Source organism: Hypanus sabinus, chromosome 28, assembly GCF_030144855.1.
Source record: "Hypanus sabinus isolate sHypSab1 chromosome 28, sHypSab1.hap1, whole genome shotgun sequence".
NCBI lineage: Eukaryota > Metazoa > Chordata > Chondrichthyes > Myliobatiformes > Dasyatidae > Hypanus > Hypanus sabinus.
In genome coordinates, this window is record NC_082733.1 from 33,040,759 (window position 1) to 33,068,568 (window position 27,810).

The 27,810-nt window shown below is 37.4% G+C and overlaps 1 protein-coding gene across 2 annotated transcripts in view; it reads left to right on the top strand.

The window, feature by feature from the left end:
- Positions 1–27,810, top strand: part of ticrr (TopBP1-interacting, checkpoint, and replication regulator) — a 45,727-nt gene that overhangs the window by 13,132 nt on the left and 4,785 nt on the right. For both annotated transcript variants that reach the window (XM_059952893.1, XM_059952894.1), the window contains exons 9-20: positions 796–896; positions 1,329–1,422; positions 3,042–3,124; positions 4,478–4,714; positions 7,642–7,729; positions 14,979–15,057; positions 15,833–15,970; positions 16,697–16,787; positions 17,195–17,259; positions 18,747–18,887; positions 23,127–23,233; positions 23,726–26,375. In XM_059952893.1, coding sequence (XP_059808876.1) covers positions 796–896; positions 1,329–1,422; positions 3,042–3,124; positions 4,478–4,714; positions 7,642–7,729; positions 14,979–15,057; positions 15,833–15,970; positions 16,697–16,787; positions 17,195–17,259; positions 18,747–18,887; positions 23,127–23,233; positions 23,726–26,375 — 3,874 coding nt within the window. The remainder of the gene's footprint in view (positions 1–795; positions 897–1,328; positions 1,423–3,041; positions 3,125–4,477; positions 4,715–7,641; positions 7,730–14,978; positions 15,058–15,832; positions 15,971–16,696; positions 16,788–17,194; positions 17,260–18,746; positions 18,888–23,126; positions 23,234–23,725; positions 26,376–27,810) is intronic.

The following is a 27,810-nucleotide window of genomic DNA, read 5'->3' on the forward strand; positions in this document are numbered from 1 at the left end:
TTATGCACAACTAACTAAAATTACCAATGTTGCGCTTTCTAATTTTAAAAAAATGGATAGAAATGTGTGGTTTAGTTAAATGGTAGACTTAGCAGGCATTTGATTTGTCACATTTAAGCATTGCTTCTCATATAAACCACAGAAGATGCAATGAGCACTTAATGTCACCAGAATTGAAAGATTGTTTATCAAGGAAGATAGAGATTATTTTGAGTCTTTTTGTCTAGGGAAAAAAGAACAATTCTCTGATAAAAGTATTTAAATTCTTAAAATGATTTTGTAGGCTAATCGTGAATAAGATTTTTCTGCTCGACTATGACAATATAGGGTATAAACATAACTACTGAGAAATCAGGATATTCAGCTGAACAATGTTTAATCCTGAGTAGTTAAAATGTGAAATTTGCTAATGCAAGTATCTGAGTGTTGATGTATATAAGGAGTACCGAAAGACCTGGTGAAGGAAAAAGGAATAGGGACAATATAGATGTGATTTGGTGAAGGGTGATGGAAATCTTGTATGAAGCATTAAATCTGTGATGTCCTTATTGTCTAGTTTCTCTCACTTAAAGCTACAATGTAACTATGAAGGTAATGAATTTCTCACTTCAAACTGAGTTTATTGCCAACTGCAAACCATTCCTTCCATTCATTGAGTTTTGCTTCTCCCTGTAGCTTGAAAACTCAAACCTCCATCAACTGCAAATTTACCACTTTTCTAAGTTGTGAATGTATAGCAATTTCAACCCTCGTCCTTCTGCAAACTCTTTTCATATAATATTATTGCTTTTAAAGGCATCAAGCATAAATCTGATCCAGACACAGCTACTGAAAAGCAGTAAATCAATTCGACAGCACTATGGAAACCAGGAAGATAAGGAATTTAAAGTCAGAGAGTGAGTAAAATGACATATAATTTGAAAATTAATGGTCATACTGGCTAGCCATTGTTTTAAAGAAAATGCATTTTGTCGGGTAGTTTCTAGTGAAATTGTATAGAATTGTTTACAATGTAAAACTGTACAATCCAGTACTTTAATAATTTGTCTGTTTCATTCAGACTGCCCCTTGTTTTATTTTAAATACACTTTCCAAGTTTAAACACTATAAGGTGTGTAGGAGGAGTTGGGGAAACGGTAACAGACTTCGAACTTGCTTTTGAATCTGGTTTGGGTATTTTTCTTAACCAGTGTCAAATATCCTCTTTCAACATCTCAAATTTTCTTTGGTGATAAGCCTTGGATTGGAAATGATTATTATAACTTCGATCATGTTTTATTATTTTTGAAAATTGTCCTTTTTATAAATGATTATGATTCTTTTTGCAGCTGCCAACTTCAGGTCCTGCTGCGGTTGGAGATGTGCCAGCAGTTTCCATCACTACAAAGTGACGGTGAGCAGTTGGAACAGCTAGTGGAAGAAGTGAGTATAGTGTTACAGCAAGTTTAAGTTTGTATCTGGCATAAAGGACAGGATAAGTGTCATGAACTTACTGTTTTTAATGCTGTTTGTATTTTTTTTTGAAGCAGCTATTTGTATGAAGCCAAATCAGCAATTTCACTTCAAGAATTGTTGATGGTAGACATTAATTGAAAATCTCCCATTATCTGTCATGAGAAGCAATAGAAGCTATAGCACTTTCCCCAATGAACACCATTTATATTCAGTGCCATACCATTTTAAGCAAAAGTGAATATGTTCAGTATTTTGAAACAGTCATTTGTGAAGGATGAAATATTTGTTTGGGAATATTTTTATTGCATTACAAACTGTCATAAGGTAACTGGAAGAAAATTGTGATGTGGGACAAAGCCTCTTGATTTACATGAAAACAAAAATAACAGGAATTAATTGCATTGGAGCAATGGCTGTTAGAGTGATATTTAATGCATGAGTTTTACTTCGTCAGAAGATTTTTTTTTTGTATTGAACTTTAACACCAACTATTGAGATGTGGAATGAAATAGAAAAGTTCATGTCAAAGCAGTTGTATATTTTAAAATGCATTCCTGGTGTGGTCTGAATCCCCAATGATACTGGAGCAGTTTTTGGAGGCAATCTTCTATCACATGGATTTGAAGCCACGTAAGTATAGTTAGCTGAAGAATCCATGACGGTTTGAAGCAGGCTTATGTATGTACATGAGAAATCTGAGCATTTGTTCAACTCTTCACTTATTTTAAATACAGGATTCTGGTTAATCTAGGCACCAAACCAATATGTTTTGACCCAATTAAGCGGCTGCCCCAGTTACTCAAAGTTACATGGAAATAGTTACAATGTTATCAAAATAACTACTGTTTAACTGCGTCTTTAAATGAAGTACAGAACAAATTGGAACACTACACAGAATTATTAAACAATGTATTGGTTCCTAGTTGTTGATGAAGGAATTCATCCAGTTTATGCTGCCATATTCTTTTGATTGTAAATGAACAAGATCAGTGCAGATAATTGACTGCCTTTCTATAATGCTTTTGATGATTGAATCCTCCAAGTCTTTGTTTTCATTGTGATATTCAAGATGATTATTAAAATGTCCAATTTCTTCATCCCTAACGCTGAAGTAGTGAGGTAATTTCATTTTCACTCATGGCTTCTGGCATCTCCAATGCTTGAATGTTTAAGACCACAGTGAGCAACAGTGTTGAATTGCTTATTTCTTGCAAAAATCACTTTTTGAACACAACATGGCAATTGATGCTATTTAGAAATTGTTTGGCAAGATTTCATCTCCCAATTAAGTGGCAGGGTGTCCCAAATAAATGAAGGGAATCCCAGCTACTTTCTTGGTTAGACTTTGTCTTTAGGAGTTGTCCCAAATGAGCAACTGCCCCAGCTAACCGATTGCCCAATTAACCGGAATCCACTTTATTTTGAGAATAGAGGTTCTTCAGTAATATTAGTGTTTATGTTCCCAGTGCCATTTGTGTAGCAACTGATCATAAACTGCAATTTGGTGACCAGTGTATTTTCATGATAACATTATGAAAGATTAATTTTTATTTTAAACCAAACTTTATGTTGGTTGTTGGTTACAGATGACAAATCTCCTGCGCATTATTTCTTTAACAAAAGATACCACATTCCTCACAACGTTTCTGGAGGAGGAAATTTTAAATACGTAAGCTAAAAACAATTAATTACATATGGCATTATGTTTTTATTTTATTAATTTATCTCCTCATTCACACACCTGTACTTTGCAGTTCAGGGTTAATTGTATGAGTATTGATGAACAAAGACTGATATTGGTATTTTATAACTTCACTCTCAAATCAACTTGAAAGTGAAGCTTAATATAAGATTTTATAATTTCTGTGGCTCTAAACTTTGCTGGTTGGGCTTTTACCCAATGGGCTGGTAGCAGTAAAGTTACTTTCACAAAAAATTTCAGCTGTTTTTAAGTTAATCAGTTTGTGCAAGAATATGAGAGTAAGAATTTACAAAAGTTACTGATTCATGAATTGAGTGTTTTCTCTTTATCATCTTGAGAAATATTGTAGCATTGAAAAGTATAAATGGGTGTTTGATAATGGATTTGGTGGGCTTTTCATGCTGGGTGACTCAGGACTATTGAAAGGCATATACCCTTTGGAAAGTTCCCCAACTTTAAGTAACGTTTTAAATTGCCTGGTATAGTTTCCAAATTTGTTACTGCTGTGTAAGATTTAGTTAATTTATCATTTTTCTACTGGGTCAATAGTAAGTTTCATATAGTATCGTGTGGCAAAGACCTATTGTCTATTGCTTACTCTCTTCATCCTTTATTCATTGTGACTTGAATAGTTAATGTGGAAAAATAGGGATAATTTTCTGAATCTGAAAAATTATTGCTGAGTTTCCTCATTTCCTCAAAGTTCATTAATTCACTCTCAAGCCTCAAATAACATCTGAGAAATTCTGAGATGTCACATTTAAAATAAAAATAATGTATATATTATGGTCATATCTGTGTAATTTACTGGTGGTTTAAAAACTAATATGAATTTGTGGAATTAACTATCAGCTCTTCTGCTGGTTACTCACTGATCATTTGAGCAGCTTGACTCTGATATTTAGTGCAAGAATGTCAAACTTGCTCAGTGGGCAGCTCACTCATCTGAATTAGACATTTGAGCACAAATATCTGCCTATGACTAAAGGAGGAATATAGTATTGGCAATCTCTTTCTAAAGACTCTTTAAACTATGATGTCAACTGGTCTATAAGGAATAATTTGGAGCAGAGCTATCCTCTGTGCCTAAGCTGATATTTATCCTTTGGCCAAACATCCCTAACAAGAGTATTGGGTTATTGAAGTTGCTATATATTGGAGTGTGCATGCAGATTGGTTCTCTAGTTTTTCCAGTATCCGAGTACCTAAACCTCAAAAGGTGCTTTTGTAATGTTCTTTGTTGTCAAAAGCAGCATGTAAATGCAGTTGGTTATTAAAAATGAAATTGATTTAGGTGAATTCAACCTTGTTGCATTTCAGATATTTGCTCACGTTGCCAAAGATATTGGGGGAGTTGTATTTCGGATTAGGGCAGAATGTTCCAGCACGTCTCGCCTCACGGCTTCCTGCTGATTTCTTCAGTGATGAATCTATGAGTCAAGATCCCGAGTCTGCCGGTAGCTCCCAGCCTACCTCACTGGCTCCAACTAGCAGCTGTGCAGACTTTGAAGGAGAACAGCTGGAAGAACTGCGTACCAGGTCTTGTAGGAAAAGAAGGTATTGAGCCCCTTAATGCGCAGTCTCTTGCATTTACATTGCTTGTCTTCTTTCAGCATCCTTGTGAGAATGAGTAAAGAGATGTTTCAGCTGCTTTGGTATATTTGTATACACATTTCTTAACCAGTTATTACACCAATTATCTATACATAACCATAGTTACCTTACTCTAGTTTACAGCCCAACAAATGCAATCTCTGTTTTGAAGGAGAAAATCTATACATTCAGATGTCTTATTTTAAAAAAAAATAGTATAAGATACTGCTTCACCTTTGTCCATCTCTCTGAAACTTTGTTCAGATTATGAAATACTTCTGACAAGCTCTGTTGCTCTTTTTTTCTAGTTTCTTTCAGTGTATTGGCCAACTGCCCTCGTGCAGCTCTACAAAACTACTTGTTTCCTGCCATTATCCAAAATAATTTTTATCAGTGACATCCCTTCTGGGAAATGTTGACTTGATATAAAATCTTTATTTATGTCTTCAAATCTCATGGTGGTATTGTGAGCTACTTGTAAACCTACGTAGTTCTGAGATATGTGCACTCTTCCAGTTTGGATCTCTTCTGCATACTTGACTCCAGTCCCTGTCTCTCTGGCAGCCATAGCTTCAGTTTCTCTGTGCTTCCATTTTCCTCCTTTTTGGTAACCCTTAAAACCTAGTTCCTTTACCAAATGTTCAGTTATCCATCCCAATGTTACATATGAAGTCAGATATAAAAGTTTGTTTGATAATTCTTTTTTAAAAAAGGTACGTTGAGAACTTTTACTATGAGATACAGATTCTAATCATATGGCTGCATGGAAACAATACAGTCATATGAATAACAACACACACAAAATGCTGGTGGAACACAGCAAGCCAGGCAGCATCTATAAGGAGAAGCACTGTCGACGTTTTGGGCTGAGACCCTTCGTCAGGACCCTCTCTCTCTGCTCCCCATCTATAATTCCTTGGAACATGTCTCCACTGCCAACTGACTCCATTTGGCTTCAGGATCCGTTTTCGAGCTTCTCAATTCGGACCTTCTGAGGATCCCAGGTACTCACATTTAATTGACTCTGCCTCCCGTTGTTTCTCCCGTCGAGCTCTGAGGGCGACACTCTCCACCATGAGAAGGTACCTGGCGTCCCTATCACAATCCCTTCCACACCCCTGGGACACCTTTTTCTCTGTTTGCAATGGACCTGTCCGTTATTTCATCAGACCCATGCGTGCAGACGCCGTTTCTTTGACTTTATCACGTCCTGCAAGGATCGCAAGATCTTCCATCTGCAGACTCCAGAGCATGGACTTTGTATCGCGGTCCCGGGCCCAGCCGTCGATCTTGGCTGCCCCAGCAACCCTGGGCATTTTCAAAACCCGGACTCCAGCACCATCAACGCGGGTTCCAACGACCATAGACAGCTTCAAAGTAATTGTGCAACCACCGACTGCGACTCCAACCTTGAACTCCAGGCCAGGTCTTCACATGCTGCAATTGTGACTCCTGTCTCCCCTTCCCCCACCACCACTCTGCCATCCCCTCTCCCTTAGATCCTGTCGTCAGCTCCTGGGCCCTCAGAGGCTCCATCTTCCTCTCACCCCAACCCTTCCCTCTCCACTGACACTACCAGCCTCCCTCCCCCCTCTGATCCCATCTCTCATCCGTGCTGGGTCTTTACCATTCCCTCCGACCTTCAACTCTCTGAGGCAGAGTGCTCTGTCCTCAGTAAGGGCGTCACCTTTGTCCCCCTTCTCCCACACCTCAGCGAGTTCCGCGTATGCCATGACGCTGAACTCTTCTTCCACCGTCTCCGTCTCTGAGCTTATTTCTTTGGCAAGGACTCTCCTACCCCTTCTACTCTCCTACCGATGACCCCTTCTCCCGTCTTCAACCCTCCTCCTCTTCATGGACACCCCGCTCTGGTCTGCTGCCTGCTCTGGATCTTTTCATTGGAGCATAGAAGGTTGAGGGGGGATTTGATAGAGGTATTTAAAATTTTGAGAGGGATAGATAGAGTTGACGTGAATAGGCTGTTTCCATTGAGAGGGGAGATTCAAACGAGAGGACATGATTTGAGAGGGGGCAGAAGTTTAAGGGAAACACGAGGGGGTATTTCTTTACTCAGAGAGTGATAGCTGTGTGGAATGAGCTTCCTGTAGAAGTAGTAGAGGCCAGTTCAGTTGTGTCATTTAAGGTAAAATTGGATAGGTATATGGACAGGAAAGGAGTGGAGGGTTATGGGCTGAGTGCGGGTAGGTGGGACTAGGTGAGATTAAGAGTTCGGCATGGACTAGGAGGGCCGAGATGGCCTGTTTCCGTGCTGTGATTATTATATGGTTATATGAGTCCTGACGAAGGGTCTCGGCCCGAAACTTCGACAGTGGTTCTCCTTATAGATGCTGCCTGACCTGCTATGTTCCACCAGCATTTTGTGTGTGTTGTTTGAATTTCCAGCATCTGCAGATTTCCTCGTGTTTGCTGTCATATGAATGGTATCTGAGCACATTAGATATAATCTAAGAGATTGTCTCTTCCATTCAGTATTCAACAATGAAGGAATGTTTTGGATTTCCTAAAGAAGTGAAAAACCTTTTATGCCTGTTCAAAAAAAAAACCTGAGCTTTTGTGTCCAAAGACCACTTGATTAAAAATATAGAATTTAAGTCCTTTACTTTCCTACAATTTGCTTGATACTGAAGGCAGGAATTTTTGCTTCTTTACTGTTGCTACATCAGCTGATTTGTACAATATACAAGTTTTGTCTGCATTCTCAATTCTCTTAAAAGGCTGCTGTTAACATGAGTAGAGTATGAAAGGTTAGCAATACTGAATGTGATCATCATAGATTTATTCATATGGGTTAAGGGTATAAAATTAGTAATGTTCTGTACAGTAAATTATTCTAATTCAACAGAAGTACAGATTAATGGTTTTTCTTTTAGGAAACTTCTAATGGCTAGACATCGGAGTTTGTCAGAAGTATCCCATAATCTACGGCAAATCCAATTGCCAAAGAAGTCTGTAAAACAGGTAAAGTGTTTAAAAGAAGGAATGATCTGTAAACGCATACAGGGGGTGGAGTTTCAAGATGGCGACGTAGACATCTGCCTTTTAGGCGCTCTTCATTTTTTAAGCTATAATCACCCTTTAATTAAATCTTTTCGTACTTAATTACATGGGTTGATATTTACGATTTATTTCTCTTTTTAAAAATAACACTGGATTTAATTTTTTCAAACTTAAAATGTCTGTACCTAAGAAATCGTCTAAAGACCCTATAACTCTCGATGCAATCTCCAGTCTTCTGGATACTAAACTTGCAAGTCTGGAAAACAAACTTACTGCGAAAATGTCGGAGCTTGAAGAAGTCGTTAAATCATTTGATTAAGCTTCAATCGCAGGCATCAAGCTTCAATTGCAGGCAGCAGATATTGAACGGCATGAAGAAAAGTTTGCGGCTCTTGACAAGATAATTTGTGAAAAAATACGTACAATCGAAACTTTGGAGGAGAAGGTACGGTCAACCGCTAAAATAGTGGAGCAGTATAAGTTTAAAATCACCGATCTTGAAAACCGGTCTCGCAGACAGAATTTGCGTATTATTGGATTTCTCGAAAATGTTGAGTCTGGTGACTTAACTGAATATTTCTCTATTTTATTTTGGGAAATTTTTGGCGAGGACGCTTTGCGGGTTAAACCTACTATTGATCGTGCCCACAGAGTTTCGAGATTTTCGGCTGCGAAAGTACAAGCCACGAGCTGTGATTGTCCGTCTCCATTATCCTCGGGAGAAAGAGCTTTTAATTCGATTAGCTCATCAGAAAGGTATGATTTCTCACAGAAGCAACAACTTTCGTATTGTTGAAGATTATGCATTCGAGGTAATGAGGGCGAGAATTGCTTTTAAACCGGTGATGGCAGAGGTTCATTCGATTGGACTTAAACAAGCTTTAAGATATCCAGCGAATCTCAGAATTACGTTGAGCGACAACAGTCAGCGTTTCTTTAATACTCCAGAAGAAGCGAAGAAATTCGTTGAAGAATATCGCTCTTCTAGTACAACTTGAACTATGTGTTATGTGGAAGAACTTTTGGAGAGAAGACGCCATTCCGTTTTAGGCTTTAACTTATGAAGCTGCGGTATAGCTTTTTATTTTGGTTTGTAGACCTGGGTTTTTTTTATTATGATTTACAGATGTTCTTTTAACTTTACTATAATGTATTTTTTCTTAATTAATTTTTTTTTCCTCTGGATTAGATATACATGTTAAGACTTTGTAATAATGATTTATTTTTTAAGATGTCGTTTCTTCTTCCCATAAGACTTTGCTTTCCGTAAGCGCTTATTTGCCTGTATTTGAGAATGGGACGAATGTTTTGAATTTTTGAACCTTTTTTTGATATATATATTGTAGTGGTTATTGAACCCTTTTTTAATTTTATTTTGATAACCTTTTTTATAAAAAAAAAAGATTGGTGAATTTACATTTATATTTTGTAATATGGTCCTTTCAAAATGTCGTTTCTTCCCATAAGTCTCTGTTTTTGAAACGTCATTTCCTTATATTTGAATATGGAATCTTTTTTTAAAGGCATATTACACTATTTTAAAGTTCAATGGTTATCCTTTTTTTTTATTAATGATTTTTTGCTTTTTTTTATTATTTTTTTCATTTTGATTGATATATATTCTTTCTGTTTACAACCCTGTATTTATATCTGGGTGTTATATATTTTCTCTTTTCTTTCTTTTCATGAAGTCGCCATCTTGAAAATGGGGGTAATATTAATGTTTGTGCGCCTGCTGCTTGGCTTTTTTTCATGGGGTTGGGGGAGGGGGTAGGGATCTTCTTTCACGCTTTTGCTTTTTATTTTTTGCTTTTAGTTTATGGGCCGACTTTAAATTATTAATATTGTTGAGTTGTCATGTTCTCCGGTTGCTCCTGAATCATTTTTCCTTCTTCCTGAATTATGGGTTATGTGTCTTTTTAACCTTTTATGATATACACAACTAATATTGGCATGATGGATAAGTCTATTAACTTTATCTCCTGGAATACTAATGGTTTAAATCATCCGATTAAACATAAAAAAATATTTAAAGTATTCCATAGACTAAATGCTAATATTATTTTTGCACAGGAGACCCATATTAGGAGGGAGGATAATCAACGCTTTTTTAGGTTCTGGAAAGGTCAACAATTTCACTCGAATTTTACCGCCAAAATTAGGGGTGTGTCTATTTTTATAGACCCCTCAATTTCGTTTACACATCATGAAATTATTTCTGATCCACAGGGCAGATTTTTGTTGATAACTGGTTCACTTTTTAATCGAAGAGTGGTTCGTTAATATTTATGCTCCAAACTTTGACTGCCCTGAATTTTTTAAACGTTTATTTACTTCCCTTCCTAATCTAAATGAATATATGTTGATAATGGGTGGAGATTTCAATTGTTGTTTGAATCCTTCGATGGATAGATCTAAACCTATTCGAATTCTTCCGAATAGATCAGCCTTACTTATTAATTCTTTTATGGTTGATTCGGGAATTACTGAAATATGGCAGTTCTTGAACCCTAAAGATAAAGAATTTTCATTTTTTTCACATGTATATCACAGTTATTCTAGAATTGATTATTTCCTTATTGATCATCGTTTATTAACAGATGTTATTGATTGTAAATATGATTCTATTGCTATTTCGGATCATGCACCTTTGAAGTTATCTATCAAGATTTCGGACTTTTCCAATAATACTAGATCTTGGAGACTTAACGCTACTTTGCTTCAAGATCCAGAACTCATCACCTACATAAAACAGCAAATTGACTTGTTTTTCTCAACAAACTATACGGAAGAGATTGACAGAGGAATACTTTGGGACTCTTTTAAGGCTTTTATCCGTGGACAAATTATCTCATATTCCGTTGGTAAAAGAAAACAAAGATATTTAGATATTGCTTTATTAGTGGATAAAATTAAAGAAATTGATAAGATTTATTCCGTGACACCTACCAAAGAACTTTATAAGAAGAGAGTTGAGCTTCAAATGGAGCATAGCTTATTATTATCTTCTTCAATTGAGAATCAATTAATTAGGACCAGGGCTCAATTTTATATCCATAGTGATCGAACTGGTAAATTGTTAGCTAACCAATTAAAAGCTATCTCGACTAAGCGACAAATTATTAAAATTCGTAAACAAGACGGCAATCCTGACTACTGATTATAAAGAAATCAATAACACTTTTCAAGATTTTTATAAATCTTTATATCAATCAGAATTTGATGGCGATCTGTCCATGATGGATAACTTTTTTAACAATTTGAATATTCCCAAACTGACAGATGAAGATCGGAGCTTGTTCGATGCTCCTATTTCTATGGCTGAAATAAGAGAGGCTATCTCATCAATGAATTCAGGGAAAGCTCCTGGTCCTGATGGTTATATTATAGAATTTTTTAAAACTTTTTCTTCTTTGCTTTCCCCTTGGTTATGTGAAATCTTTAATGATGCATTTGTTAAGAAGAGATTACCTCAGTCTTTTTATGAAGCTACTATCTCTCTAATTCTTAAAAAAGATAAGGATCCCACTTTATGTGCATCTCATCACCCTATATCACTATTAAATGTAGACTCTAAAATTATTACAAAAATTTTAGCTATTAGGTTAGAAAAGGTACTATCACAGATTATTTCAGAAGACCAAACTGGTTTTATTAGGAATCGGTATTCCTTTTTTAATATTAGAAAATTGATTAATATAATTTATACTTCATCACCCACAATTCCAGAATGTGTTATTTCACTGGATGCTGAAAAGCTTTTGATAGAGTTGAATGGGTATACTTATTTAACGCTTTGAGATATTTTAATGTTAGTCCTAATTTTATATCATGGATCAAACTAATATATCATAAACCTGTTGCTTCTGTTCTTACAAATAATTACAGATCTTTTTTTCAATTATCTCGTGGTACGAGACAAGGTTGTCCCTTAAGTCTTTTATTGTTTAATATTGCATTAGAACCTTTAGCCATTGCTATTCGTGAATCTCCTAATATTTTTGGTATTACCCGCAATGAGAAATTATACAAGTTATCACTTTATGCTGATGACTTCTTGTTATATATTTCTGATCCTGACAGGTCTATTCCCGCTATTTTATCCTTGTTGGCTCAATTTGGTAGTTTTTCTGGTTATAAACTAAACTTGGATAAGAGTGATTTATTCCCTTTAAACACGCAAATTTTATTGAATGAAAGGATACCATTTAAAGTTGTTGATGATAACTTTATCTATTTAGGTATAAAAATTACTAAGAAATATAAAGATTTATTTACATTGAATTTTTTACCTATGCTTCATCAAATTCAACAACTTACTACAAGATGGTCTCCCTTATCCTTATCATTAGTTGGTCGGATTAATGCTATTAAAATGATGATTCTACTGAAATTTTTATATTTATTTCAAGCTTTACCAATTTTTATTCCTAAATCTTTTTTTGATAACATTGACTCAAAAATTTCTTCATTTGTGTGGCGAAATAAAAATCCTAGGTTAAGTAAAAGGCAATTGCAAAAATCTAAAAAAGATGGTGGTTTAGCTCTACCTAACTTTAGATTTTACTATTGGGCGAATAATATTCGTAACTTAATTTATTGGAAATCAGATTTGGATTCACCATTGTGCCCACAGTGGGTAAATTTAGAATGCAATGAGGCACAGGGATATTCTTTATTCTCCTTTCTGGGTTCTTCTCTTTCTGCCGATTTAGTTAAATTCAATAAACAGATATCTAACCCTGTTGTCAAACATACATTACGAATTTGGTTTCAATTTCGTAAATTTTTTACTCTGAAAAACTTTGCTCTTGATAGCCCTATTTTACTTAATTTTTTTTTCAAACCTTCTTTGACAGATCAAGCTTTTAGCATATGGAAAAGGAAAGGTATAAAATGCTTTCGTGATCTCTTTTTTGAAGGTAGTTTGATGTCTTTCGACCAACTTTCCAACAAATTTGAGTTACCTAAATCTAACTTTTTTAGATATCTACAAATCAAAAATTTTTTACATAAAATTCTACCATCCTTCCCCAATTCAACTTCAATGGACTTTTTAGGTATGATTTTTACCTTAAATCCCTATCAGGAGGGATTAGTGGCTTTTATTTATAATATGATTATGAAGATACAACCAGAAATATCAGGTAGAATTAAACAAGAATGGGAAAAAGAACTTCAATATAATATATCAATAGAAAAATGGGAAAACATTTTACAAATGGTTAATTCTTCTTCTATATGTGCTAAACATGCTTTAATACAAATTAAAATTGTACATAGAGCTCATATGTCTAAAGATAAACTTGCTCGATTCTACTCTCATATTAACCCTCAATGTGACAGATGTCATTCAGATGTGGCTTCATTGACACATATGTTTTGGTCATGTCCCACCTTATATAATTATTGGAAGGACATATTTGCTACCATTTCCTCAATTTGGAATATCGATTTACAACCTCATTTTATTACTGCAATCTTTTGGTATACCAAATGAGGATGGTAATCAGTTTTCCCCTTCAATTAGACGAATGATTGCTTTTGTAACATTAATGGCCAGAAGGTCTATATTGCAAAATTGGAAAGAAGTAAATCCTCCTACCACATTTCAGTGGCTCTCTCAAACTATTTCTTATCTGAGCTTGGAAAAAATTAGAAGCACTATTTTTGACTCATCAGTTAAATTTGAAGAAACTTGGGGACCGTTCATTCGACATTTTCATATGAATTAATTTGACCTCTCCCAGACCTTCTCTCTGTTTATTCTTGTTCTGGTATGGAGTTCCGGAGTTTTTGGCACTATCATATACAAATAAACTGTTATTATTGCCCATGTTAGTTTAGTTTAGTATTTTTTTTCTCAATATATATTTTTTGTTTGTATTTTTACAATTTTTTCTTTTTCTTTTGATGATTATTCTTATTTTTTTCATATAATTATAGGCTTGACTGATAATGTACTATGTTTTCCTGTTGATATTTTAATAGGATATTGTTATCCTATTATTAATTTAATTTCAAGTCTAATGCATTTATAACCTATTCATTATTATGTTATGTTTTTTTTTATATATATGAAATTCAATAAAAAGATTGAAAAAGAAAGATCTGTAAACCTTTAGTTGTAGTTTTTTTTAAAGCGTGGTGGAATTTTTGGTTAGCACTTAAAGGACTTCAAAAACAAATGGAATGAGGCTAAGTTTCAAAGAATGGTTACAAAAAGGAAAGATGCCATTCAGCCTGTCCTGTCAGTGCTATATCTGTGTAGGAGCAATCTAGCAAGTCCTTTTCTCCACCTCTATAACTGCAAATTTCTTTCTTTGAAAACTACAGCTGAATTTCCTCTACTACTATCATTGGCTTTTCAAGCCTAGAAATCACACTGCATAAAAATGTTTCTTCCCCTCAAATCACTTATGGTTCTTTTACTGATCACATCAATTCAATGTCCTGTGGTTCTTGATCCTGCCACAATGGGAAGTTTCTATTCACTCTATGCAGTGTGGTTTTAAATGCCTCAGTGTGATCCTTTCACAATCTTCCTTTCTGTGGGTAAATTGTATAATCTGGTGTATTAAAGCTACAGGAAATATTCTTTATGATTTAAGTTTACTTTTCAGGCTGATTTTACAATGTAAGAAATAGAAACAAAGGTAGGCATTTTAATTCTTGAGCCTGCTCAACCATATAGTAGGATCAATGTTATATAGATCAGGACCATTTTCCTGCACTGACCTTGTATTCTTTTTAATGTCATAATATTACCATCATCCATTTGGATACATGGACTTTTCACAACTGTCTTCCGGTATCCTCTTTATAATTGTCCCTCATTATTATACATTGTTTTTGTCAAAATGTGTCACATTCCACTTCTATATTAACTTTACTTTTGCTGTGAATTGCATGCTTCGCTAGAATTCTTACATTCTTTAGTAGTTGCTGATATCTACCTTAATATTTTTGTAAATTGGAAAATAATTATGGGATAGACACATGTCCCATGCCTTATCAATCTTGGGCAAATACTGCATATGGCCCTTCTATTATAAGGTTATTTTGTTGATTTAGTCTTAAAGGTATAACTTTATATCTATCCATGTTGGCCCTTAAAAAGAATAACATTATGCAATGTATGTATCGAGTTGCAATGTTTAAATGTGAATCTAGCTGGAAGCTACTCAATAAACACTTTGATTAATGGCAGGAGAATGTACAGTCTCATCTGTCCTTGGCTATTGAGCAACCAACGCAGCTTCAGTCTTCGTCACAAAAAGAAGTGCAAGGTACAATTTTGCAGTCCCATTTAAATTTTTTTAATCTGATTATTGTACCACTGAATGTTAGTACCTGTGTGATTAGATATGGAATAACTACCTCTTGGTGTTTTGATAATCACATTCTTTGCAGTTACTGCATAGATCGCCAGTTCAGAATACATGAGGTGGATGCAGTTGAATTTAGTCCAATGAAATTCAAAATTTACCAATTTGTGCTGCATTTCAAGTACTTTTAAAAATGGTGCCTATCCTTGTTTCTGGAATTCTCCCAGTGGCATGTTGTTCACATTCAGCATGCTGTAGAATATAAACCATTACAACTTCAGTTTAACACTACTCTTCTAGCTCTAGCTTTGCATTGGGTATCATTTCTTTGCATTATTGCTTTTGAATATCTGTGCTCTTGCTCCCGCAGTAATGTTGATGGGAAGCTTCAGGATTCAGACTAAAGTAGTGGTGATATATTTCCAAATCAGGATGCTCTTGCTCTTGGAGGAGACAAAGTTTGTTCCAATTGATTATATTTGTGTTATATCAGGGGTGGACAGATTTTTGAGAGCATGTCCCCAAATTGGTGATGATCTAAAATTCTCCCACATACCATGATAATTTTGAGCAGATATTATCATTGATTAAGTATTTCCTCTACTGCTATCCTTGGTTTTTTCAAGCCCAAAACTGGTTTATAAATTTAATTGCATGAATTTCACTGCCGACATTTAAAAAAAATTTTGGGGTTACCAACATTTCAATTGATCTTTTTCTGTTTATTAATCTTCAGAGGTTACAAAAGTGAGAAGAAACCTTTTCAATCATGAAATGTTGTCTCCGAGGAAAAAATCAAAGATGCCAAGAAGCCAGTCTTTGTCAGTTGATAAGGGAGTGAAGCAATTACACAATGAAGAAAATACCACTAAAAGTAAGACCTAATAATTTGTTTAAATATTGTCTTTTTTCAAAAGTCACTTGTGCAAAGTAATACTCTATCCATCCTGTTGTTAGATGTACAACACTCAAATCCAGCATGTTTCATGATCTAAAAGCAGATCATTAGGGTAAAGTTTTTCAAATAAGTGACTTTTGACAACCTGCTGAGACTTCATGGTAAGATTTATGTTTAAGGCACTTCTGGTTGGAGGCATCTGTTTAGTAACATAGTTACTGGGCCACACATTTTGCTGATGATTCACATTTGGGGGCAATTGACCAAAAGACACGAGTAGAATTAGGCTATTTGGCTCATTGAGTCTACTCTGCCATTCCATTATGGCTAATTTGTTATCTCTCATCCCCATTTTCCTACCTTCCCCCATAACTTTTGATGTAATGAATAATGCAGATAAGCCTTTTGGCTCTTACATTCACTTTTTCAAGTTCAGAATTGGAATACTTGATTCAGCTATGTGCCTTTAATTTTTTTTTGAATCTACAGTAAATCTTTTTTACTGAATGATTATTTTTCAATAGTGGTCACCGTGCCTTATGAAAGGAAGCTCCAGGCCACATTCATTTCCTTGATCCTAAAGTCCAAGTATTGCCCTATTTCTGTTTATCCTAAACTTGTCAAGTAATTGTTTATCTTGGCAATAAGTCTCAAGTCTACTGACCAAAAAGAAGAAAGTTCAGTATGTTTTACCTCTCTTAGGTAATCGGAAGTTGCTAACCAAGAAGGTGACTGAGACACCACTTCACAAGCAGGTATCACAGAGGCTTCTGCGTAAACAGATTCAAGGAAGGTATGTAGCCACATGTAAATAAAATGCAGTGTATTTTCTAGTTACTGCATTTTATCAAAAGTATACATAATTAACATTTTCAGACACTGTATTAAACTACTTAATAAAAATATTTTTCTTGATAATTTTTGGCCACCTGTCTGTGTAGGTACCATATCCGATGCGGATGTTGGTGACCATGGTTTTCCATGTAGATCTATCCCTCGTTCTTTGGATGACTTCCATTTCCTTGATGTGTAGCCACCTCGAGGAAATTGAAGTCATCCGAAGAACGAGGGATAGATCTATATGGAAAACCGTGGTCACCAATGTCCGCATCGGATATGGTACCTAGAAAGACAGACAAATGGCCAACAGTTATATGGCCATCATATGTTTTCTAACCTACACTTCATTGTCTTTTACAGATGTTCAGAGTCCAATTTTGATGTTGGTTTTGTGGAGGAATCTCCAGAGAAAGCATTGTCTGACAGTAAGTTTGTAGTTGTTAGATCAGTTATTTTACAGTTCGTGCACATACTGACAATGTCAATTTGTTCAAGTTTAATTGTCATTCAACCATATGTGAGTACTCACTAATATAACCAAACAAAACAGCCTTGCTTCGGGGCCATAGTGCAAAACACAGTACCAACAGTCATACACAGCATAAGGCACATATAAGACAGCAAGCATGTATGAACTAACAGTAAAGTAGTCACACAAAAAATATAGTCCAAGACCCTGAGACCATGAATGTTGCAGCAGTCTGCAATCAAATACAGTACGGCTTGTCTTCTGCTGAACAGAAGCACTGACTCCAACTTGGACACTTTCCTCCTGGGCTGCTGTAAACAGATGACACTGCGGCTTGAGGCCTAGTTCTCGCTGCAACTGAGGGCAAGCAATCCCCCCGCAGTCTGTAATTAAATCATGAATCAAACTTGCAGCATTCTAAATTAACAACATTCAACAGCATCTTGTGATCACGAGAAAAGTGACTAAGACGATGTTAAACTGCACACCAAGTTTGTACACCAACTTCTCTGATGCAGACAGCAGCCTGATCTACACAAAGTCCAGCTCCTTCTGTTTCTCCGCCAATGAGCAACTCACTGATGGTGTAAACCTGCAATACTTTAAGCTTATAATATCCAGCAGGGTTTTGTGATAATAAAAAAAAAGCCTTTTTATAAGAAAATAACCCTTTGGTTGACCCCATAGAAGCCACTGGAACCGAATGTACTGCCATTTTACTGTAAGTTGTGTCATTGAAGTCAAAAAATTTTCCATAGTTCTGCACATTTTTTTAAGCAGGGGTGATGTTATATTCAGTTTGAGAATAGCAAATGGTGATTCAGTGATAATTTGCTTAACATTTAACGACCATCCCCAATATGTCCCTGAGAAGTTGTAAGCGAGAAACTATCTTAAACGTTATAGAAATCTTAATGTTGAAGGTTTTCTCACAATGTCTTTCAGAGATTCCAAGATTCCTAATCAAGTTGTGACCTGAAAGAGAACGTGCATGTTAGGGTTTTTTTTGGTACTTTGTCATTAACCTTCCAATTGCTAAAATTCATTAGTTTGGGAAGAACAATAGATGAATCTTTGATTTGTTGCAATAGCTCTTGCAGATCGAATCATATGCTTATAAAGATGATGGATACAATGCCATTTAAGGGGTATACTTTGCCTCAAATATTGAAGCTGGATGAGCTGTATCTATAGTATCATGAAATATAGACCACATATAAATATATAATAATGTGAAATATAAACTACATTTGGGACAAATAAACTACTTTGCAGGTCATGCCAACATAATACATTTCTTCAATGTTACTCAAAGTGGAGAAAATTTAAATTTGAGTGGAAGAAATGAAAAAAGAGTGATAAATATTTGAATCCAGTACTTTGCCTGTTATTTAGGCTTGAAAAATTATTTCCTCCCTTTGTATTGTTATTCCTTATGTATAGGCTCATGTCTGAGGAGGAGCCCACGCATCAGGAAAGCATCTCTTACCCGGAGACATTCTAGCTCATTCTATTCTTATTCTCGCCCAATGTCTCGGAGTCTGGAGCGAATCCAATCATTGTCACAAAAAGCAAAAGGAGCAGGTAACAAAAATTATAGATTGCTTCCAAGTAATAAATAATTTCAAGTTCAAGTTTATTGCCAACTGACTTGTGTATACAACCAAATGAAACAATGTTCCTCTGGACCACAGAGCACCCATAATACATGTATCACAGAGTGCATAAAACAAAATACTACCACAAATAAATTAATAAAGTAACAGTACAGTAAACACCTTGCTGTCCTGGTGACAAGACATAATTGGAAGTGGGTATTAATTTGCCCCTCAACCTGGAGAAGAAGCTGCTACCCAGTCTGGAATTCCTAGTCCTGATGTTCCAGTGCCTCTTTCCTGATGGTAGTGGTTCAAAGAGTTCAAGGGATTGGTAGTAGAGATCCTCAACAAGGCTTCAGGCCTTTTGTGTATAATGCTCCCAAAAGATGTCACAAATGGGAGGGCGAGACCTCCAGTGGATTTTACTATCCTCTGTTGGGTTTTATGGTCCAATGTTTAGTTGCCAGACAAGACACTGGTACTCCTGTAGAAAGTTGTTGGAATGGGAATAGGGAGCTTTACACACCTTATCTCAGAAAGCATAGATGATGCTTTTTTGTACTACATTAATGTTCTTGTGTAAATTTGAAAAACAAGTTTATAATCTAGGCCAGCAGGTTTCTGATCCCGGCATATGTGACCCATTCTACAACCCCCCCCCCCCCCCCACCCCCCAATTTACACCCTAATTCACAACATGTTGGGTATCATTAATAATTGTTTGATAATAACAACGGAACCTGCTATTCTTATTTGATTGATAATTGCACAAATAAGGGCCACTGAATCAATTTAGAAGGAAACTTGTGTAGTATAGGAGTTGGTCAAAAGTTCGCCAATTAAACTTGGCAGATAAGATCAATTACTATTGATTGAACTCTAATTTTTATATTTGTCAACGCTTTACCTGTCAAGCTGCTAAATAGCAAACCGTTTTCTTACCAAGTTTTTAACAATGCTTGGGTATTTTCTGTGGAACATTGTTCTCAAATCACACCTGATATCTTTATACAGTGAAATGTTTTTATTTAACTGCGTATTTGAATGTTGTAAAGAAGGAGAACGGATTTCCCTGGCTACATTGATGAAGTTCTTGTCTGGTTAACAACAAAAAGGATTGAAGGTCATTCTGATTATTGCTTCAATGAAGTAAAAGTGTACAATAGTAACCGTTTAGACAACCTGTCAAGGAAGCGAGGGGTGAATTTGTTCAACAGTTTAGCTAGATGTCTAAAAAAGAATCAAGTCTGCTCCGCCATTTTATCATAAGCTGATCCATTCTCCTATTTAGTCCCACTCCCCCACCTTCTCACCATAACCTCTGATGCCTTGGCTACTCAGATACCTATCAATCTCTGTCCTAAATACACCCAATGACTTGACCTCCACTGCCGCCCCTGGCAACAAATTCCACAGATTCACCACCCTCTGGCTAAAAAAATAATTCTTTGCATCTCTGTTCTGAATGGGCACCCTTCAATCCTCAAGTCATGCCCTCTCAAACTAGAGTCCCCCATCATGGGAAACAGCTTTGCCACATCCACTCTGTCCATGTCTTTCAACATTCGAAATGTTTCTATGAGGTCCCCCCTCATTCTTCTAAACTCCAAGGAGTACAGCCCAAGAGTGGTCAAATGTTCCACATATGTTAACCCTCTCATTCCTGGAATCATTCTAGTGAATCTTCTCTGAACCCTCTTCAACGTCAGCACAACTTTAAATAAGGAGCCCAAAACTGCACACAGTACTCCAAGTGAGGTCTTACCAGTGCCTTGCAGAGCCTCAACATCACATCCCTGCTCCTATACTCCTCTAGAAATGAATGCCAACATTGCATTCGCCTTCTTCACCACCGACTAAACCTGGAGGTTAACCTTAAGGGTATCCTACACAAGGACTCCCAAGTCCCATTGCATCTCAGAACTTTGAATTATCTCCCTACTTAAGTAATAGTCTGCCTGTTTATTTCTTCTACCAACGTGTATGACCATACACTTCCCAACATTGTATTTCATTTGCCACTTCTTTGCCCATTCTCCCAATCTATCCAAGTCTCTCTGCAGACTCTGTTTCCTTAGCACTATTGGTCCTTCCACCATCATCAGCAAACTTAGCCTCAAAACCATCTATTCCATAATCCAAATTGTTGATATACAACATAAAAAGAAGCGGCCCCAACACGGACCCCTGTGGAACACCACTAGTAACCGGCAGCCAACCAGAATGGGATCCCTTTATTCCCACTCTCTTTACTGCTCTATCCACATATGTAACTTTCCCGTAATTCCATGGGCTCTTATCTTGTTTAGCAGCCTCATGTGAGGCACCTTGTCAAAGGCCTTCTGAAAATGCAAATACACAACATCCACTGCATCTCCTTTGTCTAGTCTACTTGTAATTAAATGAGTACAATTTATAAAGGTTACTATAACTAAGTGATTAATAATGATACAGTATATATGAAGAGAAAAAATAAAGAAAAGGCGCCAAACTTATCAAAGTCCAAACCACTTCGTGCACAACCGTTGGAGCTCAATTACTGAGGTCTTCTGGCCACCATTCGATCCCCTCCGAACTCCTCGACTTGCAGCTCAGGACCCTCCGAGTGGTCAACCAAGCACATCTAGCTTCATCCCCCCCCCCCCCCCCTCCTCGGAGTACCTCCTGGCCTCGGACCCCCGCTTGGGGTCCGTTCCTCGCCCAACTTACAGCATTGCGTTCTCTCTCTCAACCCCCTTGCACCGATCTGCCCAAAAGCCAGTCAACAACCGCTTACAGACTCAGAAGAAAGAACAACATTAATCCCCATTTGGTTTACAAAGGAATACAATTCTCGTTATCAGTAAATTTTAACCCAAACAAGCTTCCAGCATTCTCTTGCAACAAAGGAGCATTCCTGCTTTTAACAAAACAAAGAAGCCCTTTTGATTACATACACAGTAACAAAGAAAAAAGAAGAAACCCCCTTTACATCTCTCCTCAGTACCACCTCCTGTTTCCTATTTATGTCATTGGTACCAACATGTACCAAGACAGCTGGCTGCTCGCCCTTTCCCTTCAGACTATTCTGGACCCTATCTGAGACATCCTGTACCCTGGCACCTGGGAGGCAACACTCCATGCGGGTATCTCTATAAGGCTCTCAGAATCTCCTGTCTGTTCCCCTGACTAAGGAATCCCTTATGACTACCGCATTCTCCCTCCTTCCCTCCTGCACAACAGCTCCAGGGTCAGTGCCAGAGACCCAGTCACCTTGGCCGTCCCCGTCAGGTCATTCCCCTCTTTAGCATCCGAAACAATATACTTGTTGCTGAGGGAGGCAGCCACAGGGGTGCTCTCCACTATCTGGGCATTTCCCTTCCATCTCCTGACAGACACCTAGTTTTCTGACCCCTGTAACCTAGGGATGACTACCTCCCTGTAACTCCTGTCTGTCACCTCTTCACTTTCCCTAATAAACAGTAGGTCATCAAGCTGCAGCTCCAGATCCCTAACACGGTCTCTGAGGAGCTGTATCTCGGTGCACCTGGCACAGATGTGGGAGGCTGGAGGTCTCCCCGGATTCCCACATCTGATACCCTGAAGAAAGCACTAACCCTGCAGTCATGCTACCTAATTCTACAGGAATAAAACAAGGGGAAAAAAAAGTCTACTCACTCACTTACCTCGCCAAACACACCAACTTCTTAAATCGTTAGCTGTGTGAGCCCTGCTGTTCCTCTGTCTGTCCGGGCCGATTCGCCAAGGGGAAAAGAAGAGTTGGTGCCTCGCTCTCGTCTCTTCCTGTTAACACCTAAGCCAGTTGAGCCAAAGCCCTACACTCTGCTGCCACCCACTCCGCTGACCGCTGTATAGGGTGTTTTTTTAAACTCTCTGAGCTGTCCTGTCCATGTCATGTGCCTGCGCAGTCTCACCCTTCTTGTATTCGAAGAAGTTTTTGAAAAAACTGCCTTCCTTCAGAATTTAGCTCTTACACCGCCCTTCTTGTCCCGATCCAAAGAACATCGAAAGAATGTGTATAGATCTTTGAAACATATGACTGATAATTTGTCATTCTGTGGGTAGTACTGTGAAATATTGTCAGTTTTGTTTACAAAATCAGGTCATTTGCACCTTAAGATGCAAAAATTTCAACTGATGTTTAAGGCATGGTGTTAGAAGCTTGATACAATGTTTTTCTCTAGATATGAGGTTTCTACTGTACTCATTGATCTTTTTTCCTTAGACAAAGAAGCTATCCAGTCTCCAAATCGTCTTCTCTTTGGTGCTGTGCTTGGGCATGTCAGTCCTAAGGGCAAAAGAATTCATTCACCTGAGGGATTATTGGCTCAGGTATGATTGAACATGCAAATTTGATTCAAGAGTGGAAAAATATTGTATACACTGTTGGAAAAATCTTTAGTTCTGCTTCTCTCCCCCCACCCCACCACCCACAATTTTTTTTTCCTCTCTCTCTCTCTGTACTAGTTAAGTTTTTTGCTTTTCTGTAAAAACAACATTAAATATTTGATAAATATTTTGTTTCACTTTTATGGGCAAATGCAGAAAGTTTAAAAATAGAAGTGCCAATGCTGCTGACTTGCTAGTTGATTTGGGATGAATCCCAGTCATCATTATTAACACTAAACTGGGGTGTCATTTTAAAATTTAACTGCCAAATCTTGAAGTAAATGGCACTTTCCAGTTTTTGAATTAATTCTGTTTTACTGAATGTCTTTAGAATAAACTTTGAGAACGTTTGCTTAATTTTCAAATAGTTAGAATTGAGGATACTGATTTTAAAAGCTCTTGAATATAACTTTAATATTTTGTTTAATCTCCCAGGATCTAAAATCTTGTCCGAAGCTGAGCTCGCCTGACAAGACCAGAGCTGCGCAGAAAACAGTGCCAGCTCGTCATTATTTAACACCAAGGAAGAGAGCAAAAAATGTCAAAAGCCCGTCCAAGCGACTAAATTTTGCCAAAGAATCTTCACCCTGGAATATAGCAACAGATTCGCAGTTTCAATCACCAAGACGAAGTGAACGTTTGGTTAAAGCAACTCATGCAGAAGATAATTCACCTTCAAAAACAGAAAGTGAATCCTCTTTTAAATTGTCTTCCACTGTCCAGCTGAAGCTGTCATCTTACAAGGATCATTCACCAGCCAAACAGTCTTCTCTTTGCAGAAACTCAACTGCAGACTTTGGTTCCCAAGTGAAAACACCAATTAAAGAAGCATCTCCGTTGAACAGTTCAGTAATAGAGTTAAAAAAGCTGTCTCCATCTGGTTTGATTGATTCCTTGTCAAAAGATAAACAATCAAGGCTCAGTACATCAGGGAAACTAAAATTAAGCAGGTCAAAATTTGATGAACTATTGATTTCTCACACATCAGTGAAATCTTTTGTTTCTCCCCAAAAATTATGCTTATCAGAGTCTACAAAAGATGGTGAAAGAGTACATGATTTAAGCTCACCAGATAAAAATGTCTGTTTGCAATCAAATCCAAGCACCCCTTCTACACCAAGGAATATCAGTGAAGCCAGTCTTGAAACACTACTTAAAACTCCAGTCATGACCAGATCTATGCGTAGTCTGCATACACCAGCCAAATTTAATGAGAGTCCAGGGCAAACAAGAGTTGAATTTTGTGCTACTCCTTCAAAATCTCAATTGAAGACACCATCTAAATCTGTAACACCTCCTAAAAGCCCGGTAAAGACACGGTCAATGTTTAACAAAACACCAGCAAAACCTCAAGCAAAGCTGCCACCAAAATATTCAATGTCGCCTCAAAGCCCAATGAGGTTTAACATAGAATCTCAACCTGATGTGCATAACTTATTTGAAGCCCCAGCAATATTGGATGCATCAATTAAATTGGTTTCTGAAGTGGAAGCAAGTATAGCATCAATGAAAATTCCACCAAAACATGGCACTTCCATGCCCAGATTAAACCAAGTTTTTGAAACTCCAGAAAAACACAAGAGGACAATTTATAATGCAAGGGAGAACTCCCTGAAAAACAAGATATCTGGGAAATTAAAGTCCAGTATATGTGAGAGTGAGAAACAAGAAAACATTAGTATTCCTAAAACAACTGAAAGCTTTGCTGCCAGCCAAACAGTTTCTGGCAGTTGGTCAGAAACAGTTTGTGATAGCTTGCAGAATCTTAAAGAAGACTTTTATAAACCTGTTGGAGCTTCCTCATGTCCTTCTCAAAGCACGACTTTTGAACATGTTCCCGGTGTCGTTTTGATATCAGAGAAACCAGATTTGTCTCCTTTGGTGAGTAGAGTTGATTCTAGTTCAAATGGCTTGCAAACAGAACAAAATGGTGACATATCTCAAGGTTACCATTTACCACAGGAAGGCTCTGACTTAAGAATGAAATTTGCTTGGCAGAGCAACTCGTCTAATTCCAGTGTTGTTACTTGTGTTGCCCCAACTAAGTCACCCCTCCATCAAAAGGAATCTATGTCATATGAGTTCCGCTGGACTCCGGATAGGAGACAGAGACTTGCGGCAGCACAGCAACAGCAGATGCTTGAAGTTCCAAGGGAAGTATCAACTCTGAGTACTTGGGATCGGCCGTCAATGCCAACCTATGAGGTTGAGTTGGAAATGCAAGATTCTGGACTTCCCAAACTCCGATTCAGGAGGACCAATTCCAGTGTGGGAATTGGTCCAAAGCTGAAGAAATGTACCACAGAATGCAATAATAGTCCTCCTTCAGTTAGTTTAAAGAGAAGTGGATGTGAAAGCCCAGTAAGCGAGGTGCATACACAGTGGTGCGTCAAACATTTGGGAAAAACTGAAGCAGGCCAAATTTCCCCATCGCTTTGTTTCCATGCTTCTCTCAGTACTCCAGCAAAGGCTACACCCAGAAAAGGTGGTGTGCAGACTTATATCTGTCAATCCTATACTCCAACCCAATGCTCCTCTAACACATCCTCGCCCTCACAGACAGATTTGGGAGCTGTTCCTTGGACTCCTTCACCCACACACAAGCTTTGGCCCTCCCAAACACCAGATGCTATTAAAAACTGGCCAAGAAAAAAGAAGGCAGCCACCACCCCACTCAATCAAAAGAATCAGAAGAAGGGTGAACCTATCATCATGCAAAAAGATGGGAGCACTTCTACTGAACACCATAGTAACAAAACTCTGCCTTCAGAAGAGTTGGGTATGGAAGGAGTGAGCAGGTTACAAGATCAATACCCTAATGTGGAACGGGACCAAAGATTTCCAGATAGTCCAGTGACAAAATTTGCCCTTCATTCCAGAAAACGTGGGAATAGTTTTATCACTCCTGTTGCAACAGAAGGAAGGGAAGTTAAAAAGCACAAAGAGACAAATTTTACTGGAACTTCAGAATCGGGATTTACATCAGTAGAGTTGCAAATGAAACCGTCTTCATCTAGATCTTTTGCTCCTATTCAAAAAGATAGATTGCACTGTTCAGTTGAGGATGATGTCTTCAGTAATCCAGGTGATTTTCCTAACACTTTGGTTTTTATTGAAGTTATAGATTGCAGACTGGTTTTACTCTTGCACTAGAAAACTACTGCAGTTGCTGGAAATTTGAACTAAAATATGTGGCAAGAGAACAGCTGGTTGGTTCTGATCTTAAGCTATTGCCTACTGTTGGAAGTGCAGTGTATGAAAGTAACTTAATTTGCCATTACAGTACCATGAATTTGTATTTTAGAGATGAATATATATCATCTCTATATATTGTAAAGAAAGAAGGCTGAAACTTTGCTGTTTTTTTTATTAACTAAACATCCAATCTGCAAGTCATAGTATAATGATATGGGGCAGGAAAATCAGGCTTTACAGCCCTCACTGATTAAGTGCCAGAAATTTGAATTTACTATGCAATCCACTAGATTTGTTGTAATTAGGGCCCTTGCAAGAGCTTGTCTTGCCTGATGTATGCAAATTAAATGAATCCTTGTGCAATACCAATTTCACTCTCAGGCACTGCCGTATATTCCCCTCACTTCACTTATTTGGGTTATTAGATACTTACCAGTGTTTATGTGGTTTGTAGGAGTGTTACCTGCTTGTAGTAATTGTTTGCAGACCTCTTCAGGTTTTAAAATCTCCAGGGGGTTATGGAGGAGTGGAGTTTTGTCAACCATAGACTTCTAGCGTGGGGATTTTGGTGACCATTCATTTTTGGCATAAAAGGAAAGAGTAGAAAGAGAGAAGTGTGCAATAAATACTCAGCAGGTCAAGAAAAACAAATGTTTCAGATCCTGTGTCAGAAAACAAAATATATTTTTCAGTACAAAGAATTTTGAGAATGTGTGTATGTGGGGGGGGGGTGAAATTGGTAGGGCAAAGCCAATATCTGATGTAGAGTAAACCCAAATGAGCTAATGTGCCACTTGGAATCAGATTTTGCTCACTCTTGGTGATAATGTTCCTCAGAGCAGGGCTATGCTACAGGCCCAGCAGGTCAAGAGGAAACACTGAGAACCAAAGTGAGAGTGAAGTGGAGAACTTGATATTGGGTCTAGAAGGCTACGTCACCAACTGGCAAGTGAAATGGCGATCCTCGAGTTTGCATTGAGCCTTGTATTATGGCTAGAGACCATAGATCGGAGTGAAATGGAAGGAAACTGGGGAGCTCAGGGTTACCCCTGCAGATCAAGTGTAAGTGAACCACAATGCAGTCACACAATCTGTATCTGGTTCCTGCACTGTAGACAAGACCAGACTGTGAACAAAGAGCAAGTGACTCACTGTTTCATTTGGAAAGACTAATTGGGGTCCTGTATTCAAGATTGCTTAATGTCATTTCCAGTACACAAGTGTAAAGGAGAACAGTAATTGTTACTCTGGATCTGATGCAGCCCCCCCCCCCCCCAAATAAAAAGAATACAATAAGAAAATAAAACACAAGTATAGATATATAA